The sequence below is a fragment of the Plasmodium gaboni genome, chromosome 1, assembly GCF_001602025.1.
Source record: "Plasmodium gaboni strain SY75 chromosome 1, whole genome shotgun sequence".
In the NCBI taxonomy this organism is placed as follows: Eukaryota; Apicomplexa; class Aconoidasida; order Haemosporida; family Plasmodiidae; genus Plasmodium; species Plasmodium gaboni.
The window spans coordinates 210,036-220,404 of record NC_031481.1 but is presented as its reverse complement, the minus strand read 5'-3'; the positions used below and the strand labels follow the sequence as shown (position 1 = coordinate 220,404).

The 10,369-nt window shown below is 17.9% G+C and overlaps 4 protein-coding genes across 4 annotated transcripts; 2 read left to right on the top strand and 2 right to left on the bottom strand.

Annotated features, from left to right (window-relative positions):
- Window positions 1-737: 737 nt before the first annotated feature.
- On the top strand, window positions 738-1,858 carry PGSY75_0108000 (putative proteasome subunit beta type-3; the record flags this gene model as incomplete). Its single annotated transcript, XM_018783635.1, has 4 exons — window positions 738-740; window positions 995-1,504; window positions 1,605-1,699; window positions 1,810-1,858. 4 exons carry the CDS (start codon window positions 738-740, stop codon window positions 1,856-1,858), a joined length of 657 nt encoding a protein of 218 aa, XP_018643919.1.
- A 1,080-nt stretch (window positions 1,859-2,938) lies between these two features.
- Window positions 2,939-3,979, top strand: PGSY75_0107900 (hypothetical protein; the record flags this gene model as incomplete). Its single annotated transcript, XM_018783634.1, has 1 exon — window positions 2,939-3,979. One exon carries the CDS (start codon window positions 2,939-2,941, stop codon window positions 3,977-3,979), a length of 1,041 nt encoding a protein of 346 aa, XP_018643918.1.
- Window positions 3,980-4,337: 358 nt separating this feature from the next.
- On the bottom strand, window positions 4,338-7,826 carry PGSY75_0107800 (putative double-strand break repair protein MRE11; the record flags this gene model as incomplete). Its single annotated transcript, XM_018783633.1, has 1 exon — window positions 4,338-7,826. The coding sequence occupies one exon, from the start codon at window positions 7,824-7,826 to the stop codon at window positions 4,338-4,340; it is 3,489 nt and encodes a 1,162-aa protein (XP_018643917.1).
- Window positions 7,827-8,675: 849 nt separating this feature from the next.
- On the bottom strand, window positions 8,676-10,022 carry PGSY75_0107700 (putative membrane protein; the record flags this gene model as incomplete). The annotated part of the gene is made up of 1 exon (XM_018783632.1): window positions 8,676-10,022. One exon carries the CDS (start codon window positions 10,020-10,022, stop codon window positions 8,676-8,678), a length of 1,347 nt encoding a protein of 448 aa, XP_018643916.1.
- Window positions 10,023-10,369: the final 347 nt, after the last annotated feature.

Here is a 10,369-nt window from a genome sequence, read left to right as displayed (position 1 = left end):
AAAAAAATAAAATAATAAAGAAATTATTGACCTTTGAAGACCTTTTTTATGTTATGATTAAGAAAAGAAGAAGAACAATTTAATAAATACCTTAAAAAAAAAAAAAGCAAAAAAAATATATATTTATATATATATAATATATTATTACATATGATGCATTAAATTGTTACATAAATATATACATAAAATAAATATTTAATATATATGTATTTTATATGTGTATGCTTAAAAATATTTAAAAAATGTATACATACTATTATATATAAAAAATAAAATAAAAAATTTTATGTTTTTTTTATTATTATTTATACAATAAATAAAATTATATACATATATAATATATTATATATATTATATTTTTTATGTGATAATAATATTTTGTTATAAAAACAAATATATAAATATACATATTTATTTTTATGTAAATTTTTTTTTTTTTTTTTTTTTTAAATTTATAAAGTTATATCATTACAATTATTTCGTTCTATTTTATTACGAAAAGATAAAATAAATTAATATATAAATAAATATATAAATATATTATATATATATGTAAAAAGAAATATAATAATATAATAATATAATAATAAAATAATACTTTTTATGATTTCCATTTATTATTGTCAATTTGGAGTGAAAATAAAATAATATTCCAGTTTCTTTACAAAAGAAAGTATAAATATAATTTCACCCTTGAAATAAAATAAAACAAACAATATATAACAAAATAAAACATAATGGTAACAAATATATACATATAAAATATTATATATATATATATATAAGGAACAATAGGGCTTTTTTTTTTTTTTTTTTTTTTTTTTTTTTTTTTTTTTTTAATTATTAATATGCATTATTGTGAATAATAAATACCAAGAATAATTATAACATATGAATATATATAATCTACTAACAAAAAAAATATATATTAATATATATTTATTTTTTTAATATATATATATATTTTTATATTTATTTTCCTTTTTAATTTTAGGGTTCTATATATAATTATAATGGAGGCTGTGTTTTAGGTATGAGCGGATCGAAATGTGTTGCCATAGCATGTGATTTGAGATTAGGAGCTAATACATTTACAACAATTAGCACAAAATTTAGTAAAATTTTCAAGATGAATAATAATGTATATGTAGGATTAAGTGGATTAGCTACAGACATACAAACATTATATGAAATATTAAGATATCGTGTTAATTTATATGAAATTAGGCAAGAAGCAGAAATGGATGTTGAATGTTTTGCAAATATGTTATCAAGCATATTATATTCTAATAGATTTTCTCCTTATTTTGTTAATCCTATAGTTGTTGGATTTAAACTTAAACATTATATAGATGAAGAAGGAGAAAAGAAAGTGAACTATGAACCTTATCTCACAGCATATGATTTAATTGGAGCCAAATGTGAAACCAATGATTTTGTTGTGAATGGGGTGACATCTGAACAACTTTTTGGAATGTGTGAATCGTTATATGTCAAGGATCAGGTAAAAAATTAAATAAATATAAAAAGATATATATATTATATATGTATATATATATATATATATCTTTTTATATTTATATTTATTTTATTTTATTTTTTAGGATGAAAATGGACTTTTTGAAACAATCTCCCAGTGTTTGTTGAGTGCTTTAGATAGAGACTGTATCTCAGGATGGGGAGCCGAAGTTTTAGTTTTGTAAGTTTTTTATTAAAAAAAAAAAAAAAAAAAATAAATATATATATATATATATATATATATATGATATATTTGTTTGTTTATATATGTGTATATTTTTATTTTTGTAGAACTCCTGAAAAAATTATCAAGAAAAAGCTTAAAGCAAGAATGGATTAAAAATGTGCTATTCAATGACTTTCTTTTTATATCCTTTTTTTGTTATATTATATATATATATGTATTTTTTTTTTTTTTTTTTATTATTGATTAGTAAAATATATATTATTTACTAATACCAATGTTATATATATATTATATATATATATTATATATATATATTATATATATATATTATATATATATGTATGTTTATTTTATGAAATAACTTTTTAAAAAGAACAAGAATTTTATAAATTTAATTTTTCAAACCATATATTAAGAAATATATGACGTAACAATTATAGTACAACAAATATATAAATAAATATAAATAAATATATATAAATATATATATATATATATATATATATATATATATATTTATATTTTTATATAAGTGGGACAATTTTTCATCTTAATTATCATCATATATATTTATTATTATTAGAATCGTAATATGCATTTCCATTTATCTTATTTTTATTTTTTTGAAAAAAAGATTTACACATTAATGTTGTAAGGTTATAAAGGAGTTCATTATTTATTCTTCTATATAGTAAAGAAGAAATATACATAAAAAAAATAAAATAATAAAATAAAATAAAATAAAATAAAAAAAAATAAAAAAAAATAAAACAATATATGTAATATATATATATATAATATATTTATTTATTATTATTTTGTATTGTATTGTTTTATTTTTTTTTTATTTATTTTTTTATTAAAGTAGGCAATTTATTGCTTTTATTATGTGAACACAAACAATGCAGGAAATGTTTATATATTAAGTGTACATATATAAAGTATTATATAATATATACATATATTTTTATTTTTTTATTTATTTATAAAAATATATTATAGATATGTAAAATAATAATAAACATTAATAATATATAATATATATATATATATATATATATATATATAATATATGTATATATTTATTTATATATTACAATTAGGATTTCACAAAACTTTCAATATTTCTATGCTGCTTTTTATTTCTTATCCTGTTTTGTTTTTCTATTATTAATTCTATTAATATTATATCATTTCATTTTTATATTTTTATATATTATATTTTTTTTTGGTATGCTTTTTTTGTTTTTGTTTTTTTTTATTATACATTTATCGTATTCAATTAATATAAATGGAAAAAATAATTTATTCATAAATACCTCTTGCGATAATAATAAAAAAAAAAAAAAATGGCACAGTCAAAATATTAAAAGGGACGTCATGCAAATATCGAATGTTAACCAATCAAGGAATGTTATGAACATGAGAGATGCGAAGCCACCACAAAGTAGTAACAACAAAATAAATGTTAATCCACCACAAAGTAGTAACAACAAAATAAATGTTAATCCACAACAAAGTAGTAACAACATAAAAAATGTTAATCCACAACAAAGTAGTAACAACAAAATAAATGTTAATCCACCACAAAGTAGTAACAACAAAATAAATGTTAATCCACCACAAAGTAGTAACAACAAAATAAATGTTAATCCACAACAAAGTAGTAACATGAGAAATATTAAAAAATCAGAATATTTTTATGAATCTATAAATAAAAAAGAAGGAGAGATATATCCAAAAAAATATAATTTCCAAAGAAAGAACAACGTAATATATAAACAGATCCCTGAGTTTACATATCCTTATAAAAAATACAACATTGATGATATATATTATGGTAGGATCTTAAGTATTAATAGTAAAAAAATAAAACTAGATATTTTATGTGATAGGAAGGCTTATTTAAATACGTCCGAATATTTTAATAATTATATGATGAATAAATATATTTATAATATTTTAAATATTAATAATATAATAAAAGTACAAATAAAAAATATAGAAAAAATACATCAAAAAATACATGTAGATATTAAAAAATATACATATGAAGAATTCTTGTCATCTTTTAAAAATAACAATATATATATAAACTCTAAAGTTATTCATATAAAACAAAACTATGCTTTGTTATATCTAGCTCCTAAAATTATTGGTAAATTAATGTATGATAAAAATGAGGACATGCGAAATTTGCATGTTGGAAATGATGTACATGTAAAAATTGATTACTTCGATAAAATAAAAAATGAGTTATACCTAATAAGATAATAATATAATATAATATATTATATATATATATATATATATATAATTAATGATACTTCAAAAGGATCACCTTTTTTATTTTTTAATGTCTAAATATGTGTTATGTAAATGATGGTATATTATTAAATAAATATACTATTTATTTAATTTTTTTTTTTTTTTTTTTTTTTCTATTTATCAACATTAACAATTTGTTATATATATATATATATATATATAAAAGAACAGCTAAATAGATATGTATGTATTTATGTATGTATGTATATACTTATTTTATTTTTTCACACAACATTCCAAACACACACACACACAAATATATATATATATAAATATATATATATATATATATATATATATTTTATTATGAGCTGTTGTTAATTTTTGTTAATATATCTGTCAGATATGCATCCGTTATATTTTCAGCAGACATGTCTCCGAGCTTCTTTTCAATAGATTCTACTTTATTTTTAAAACATTTATCTACCATTGAATTAATAGATGTAAAATCAGAAGTTACATTTGTATTCGAATTAAAGGATGAATTTGTATTTAATATAAAATTTTGTATTGTATCCATAATAACATATTCATTTAATATTGATAATTTATTTTTTATATCACAATAATCAAATAATATATCGAATACTTTATTATATTCATTTATATATTCCATATTATGTAAATCTTTATCTCCGTCTTCGTCAGACCTATTATTATTATTATTATTAAAATTATTATTATCATTATATGTATCATCGTTATTGTTTTTCTTCCCAATATTATTATTATTATTATTGTTATTACTTTTATTATTATTATTATCATTATATATATCCTTTTGTCTTATTTTTTTCCTATAAAAAGATAAAAATTCTGATGGATTAGCTATGATGTTTATAAAAAGAGAACCAAATAATTGCGTGTTAATTATATTGACATCATCATATTCTACTTTAATTTTTAATAATGGTTTTTCATATACATCTTTTTTTATTTTTAATAAATCGAATGTGTCATATGTATCAGAAAAAGCAAAATATATAAATGTACTTGAATAGAAATCTTCATTTTTTAAATTATTATAAAAATTATTTACATCTTCTTTAGATATAGAAATAAGGGATTTATATTGATTTGCGTCATTTGCATCATTTAAATATTCATTGATTTTTTTTGTAAATAGATCTACATTATTATATTCATCTTGACATTCTTTATTTGTTGTATATGTTTGTAATTTATTTTTAGTATGAAATAATATTTTGAATAGATAATATTTTTTAATTTCCTCCAAAAAATTATTTTTTATTTTATCTAAAATTGCATGCGTTTGTTCATGTAAAAATTCTTTTAGAACAGATTCTAAATTAAAATTTAATTCATAATCAGCAAGTTTGATTTCTTTCATTTCAAAAGGTCTTACTGTTTCTAAATTAATTTTTATGAATCTAAATCTTTGATTTTTTATTTCTAATAAACCAATAAATTTATCTCCATATTCATTTGGACATATAGATGTTCTAACTGATGATCCTAGTTGTAAATTATAAAAAGAATTAAAAATACTTTCTTCTAAAAAAGGCTTAGAAAAATGTTCATGTCCCCAAATAACTAGATCAATAAATTTAGGTATAAAAGATTCTTTTATAAAATTTTTTGTATTATTTCCATATGCACTTCTAATATATCTATTTTGATGTAATACTAAAATATTTATTCTATTTTTATAATCTGAAGGTAAAATAAATTTCACTTCATTATTTTCAAAAGATCTATATAATCGTTCATCTTTTAACCAACCGATTGGATAGATAGATATTTTACTTTTATATTTATTTAAAAGAATAGGTTTCACAATAATATTATTTAAATTATTTTTACCTATATAATTTATTAAATTAGATATATTTAATATATCTAATGGTGATATATATTCATAACTATATGGATAATCATGATTACCATGAATTGTATAAAATGGTATTAGCTTTTTAAACTTTTCGTTTACTGAACAGATTTTTAGTTTATTAAAAAATTCTTTATTATTTTCTTTTAATTCGTTGTAATATTTTATTTGTTCTTCTTCAAATTGTATTTCATCACTATAATTATCATCTACATTATCTAAATCATCTACATTATCTAAATCATCTGCATCATTATTATGATGGTGATGGTGTTGATTAATCATTATATCATCATTATCACTATCAAATATATTATTAATTTGTCTTTTTTTTTTATTTGTTTTCATTGTTTTCCCTTTATTCTTCTTTAGCATATTTAAAATTATATTATCATCATCATAATCTTCTTCTTTTTCATAGAAATTTGTATTACTATCATCATTCTGTTCAATATTTAAATCACCAGAATGATCACAATTATTCATTTCATTCTTTTTTTGTAATGATTTTATGTTATTGATATTATTTGTGCCATCTTTATATAAATCACCATTATTATTTTTGACAATAGGTATGGAACTCAAACGACTAATTGTATCATCAAAGTTATTATTTGTGTTTACCACATTATTATTTCTATCAACAGTATGATCATTTTTATAATATTCATATTTATAATTTTTTATTTCTTTGACTTGCACATTATACATATTACAAACTTCTTCTTCTTCTTCTTCTAATTGGTCTAATTGGTCTAATTGGTCTAATTGGTCTAATTCTTCATTTCCTTTTTTGACAGATTTATCATCATTATTTATATCATTACAATTTACATTATTACTTACAGTGTCATTTTTTTGTATTTCTTTATCATTTTCATTTATGTGACAATATTTTCTTATAATATACATCGATTTAAACAATGTATATTCAGAAACTTTATTTTTATGAAATAGATCCCCACTGTTTAATATCATATCAACATTTAATTTTTTGGCTATAAATAAAATTTCTTCAAAAGAATTAAAGCTATCTTTTTTTTGTATAGAATTATTTTCTTTATATCCTAAATGATTATCGGTACATAATAATATTTTTAAAGTACTAGGGTCATTATTACTAAGAATATTTTTTATTTCTTCTAAATTCATATTTTTAAATAATTTCACATGTTCTTGTTCATTTATTATATTATATCGATGTTCTCTATTTCTTTCTTCTACAATTGAATTAGTGATATAGTTCTTATTTTCTTTAATAGTTGAATTATTCGACATTTTTTTAAACGGATCCGTTACATTATTTCTTACAACGGAATTTTTTGAATCTGTATGAGAAAAATTATTTGTATAACATTTTTCTTCTTTTTTTGATGATACATTTTTTTCGTTACTCTTTTGGATGCCCTCCTTATTATTGGAATAATATATTTTTTCATTTTTTTCTTCATTTAAATTTATATTATGCACACTATATGTGCAATTGGAATTATTATTATTATTATTATTATGATTATTATTATGATGATGATTATTATTATTATTATTGTTGTTGTCATTTAAGATGGATGAACGATTATCATAAGATTTATTTTCATTTATTATAACACCATCATTAATATTATTATTATTTATATATATATTACCTTTATTTTCTATATCTCTTCTATCATTTCTTATTATGCGATTTTCCATTTGATCTTCTTCATTTTCTTGCTTACAAAATAAGCTATCACTAGTTTTATACATATTATTATATACATTTTTTATTGACACTATCCTTGTGTTTTTATCATTAGAAGGATATACATCACCTCTGTTCATATCATTACTTGTATTTTTTATATATCCACTTAATAATTCTCCATTAAAATTTTTATTACTCTTCTCATTATGATTCATAAGTTTTTCTTCATCATTCAAATTGTTATGTGTACTTTTCATATTGGCAAAATAAATTTAATAAGTACAAAATTTTCATAAAGGAATAAGGAAAAAAAAAAAATAATATGCCCTTATACAAATATATAAATATAAATATATATATATATATATATATATATATATATATATATATATATATAATAAAATATTATTATTTCATGTTTTATTATATTTTTTTTTTTTTATATAGAGAGGGGGTGGGCTGAAAAAAAAAATAAAAAATAAATATAATATAATATATACATATAACTATACTATTCAGGTATACCTTAATTTTTTTTTTTTTTTTTTTTTTTATTTATTATACAACTCGATGGATAGATATATATATGTTGGGAAATAATATATATAAATATATGTATATATTTATATTTACATATTAAATATTTATCTATTTATTTTTTATTTTTTTATATGACTATTCACATCTTTTAATTTGCTTACAACCTTACATTACATAATTTAAAATAAAAAATTAAAAGATATGTATTTTTTTTTTTTTTTTTAAACATTTAAAAGATTTTATTCTTAATAAATTTATATATATAATAATAACATATTAACTTGTAATATACACATAAAGATTATTTTTTGCATATATTTTTTATTTTTTTATTTTTATATTTTATGTTTTTACATTGTGGAATGAAAAAGGGGTAGGAGGTGTAGTGATTTAAAATAATACCAAAAAAAAAATATATATATATAAAACAATACATGTATTTATATATTTTTTATATAACATTCTTTCTAGTAACATGAATCACAATTACATATCACAGTATAGTTACAAAGTGTGATATATATATATATATATATATGATAAGGTTCAAAAAAAAAAAAAAATTATCACTTTCTAAAAAATTTGAGGGGAGGGAAAAAATAATAAGTGGAGAAATAAATTTTATATAAATTAATGTCGTGTATGAATTTTAAAGACATAAATATGACACATAAAATACACAAAGAAAGTATATTTATTTTTTTACTTTTATGTAATAATAGAAATGTATCCTCTTTTATATTACTTGAAAATTTTAATAATATAAAAAACAATAATGTGATAAACAGAATGAGGAATGAAAATATAAATCCTTCACATATATATTGTGAATTAGTTGAACGATATATATATTTATGGAAAAAAGAATCTAAATTTTTACTTGTATTATATAATTCTGATTTATTAATTAAGCAATGAAATAATCCACTTAAACAAATAAAGTATAATAAATAAGAACATAAAAAAATTAGGAAATTATATTTCTGTAATATTAATACAAATATGTATAAAAATAGAAATAGAAAAATAATTAATAATGTTATAAATATTTTTTCCTTTTCCTTTTCTTTTTGATTCTTTTCTTGAATTTTATTCATATTGTCTTTATTGTGTAAATATATAAATTCTTTAAAATATGTTTCAATCATTTTATTATTTATCTCTGTATGGTTATAATCAATTTTTTTTATAGCTTTTATATAATACTCTAACATATATTTGCTATCTATAATTAATTGGTAATCTACATTAGAAAAAGTATTATTATTTATATAAACAAATTCTGGCAAATTATATATCATATGTACATGTTTTATAGGATTCATATGTGATTTATTAAAATTTATATAAAAAAAGAAAAGAGGCTTTAATAATGAAACATTATTTTTTCCATATTTATCATTAGCATCTTTAGTTTCATACATATTATTATCATCCTTTGTATTATTTATATGTACTGTTTCTATATCTTGGTTTTTTATTTCTTTATTTAATAATACATCTTCATATTCATTATATAAAACAAAATTATTAAATATGATTTGTCGTGCTACTTCGTTAAATATTTCTAATAAAATAAGAGTTTTTCTATCCAACTTGGAAATATTATTATTACTTTCTACATTTATATAAAATAAAACACAATCATAATCTGCTGATTTATTTAACACATAATCTACATAATCAGTCAAAGTTAATTCATGGATATATATAAATGAATATCTTGTGCTTTTATAACCATTTTTATGTTTTTCATTAATATCAAATTTAATCTTCTTATTTAATAATTTCTTCAATTTTTTTAACTTTTCCTCTTGTTGGAAACATTCAGTTGTATTTAAAAAAAAAAACAAAAAAAAAAAACAAAAAAAAAACAAAAAAAAAAAATTATGTAAGCATATATTTATTCTCATTATTGGGGGAATATCTCATAAATAATTTTTTTTTTTTTTTTTTTTTTTGGCACATAAAATTTTGTCATCTTAAAAAGAAAGAAGAAATATCCACTGATAATAGTTATATTCCCCAAAATAATAATAATAATAATAATATTTATTATTTTTTTTTTTTTATTTTATTTATTTATATATTTATTTTTTTTTTTTTTTTCTGCGTATATTCCTCATATATATGATTAAAATCATAGAAAACTGCCCTTAAAGATAAATTTACGTATAATAATAAAATGCACCATAATTTGATCGCATTATATTTTATATAATTACTGGTCCTTTTCTTCTTTATATGAAATATATATTTT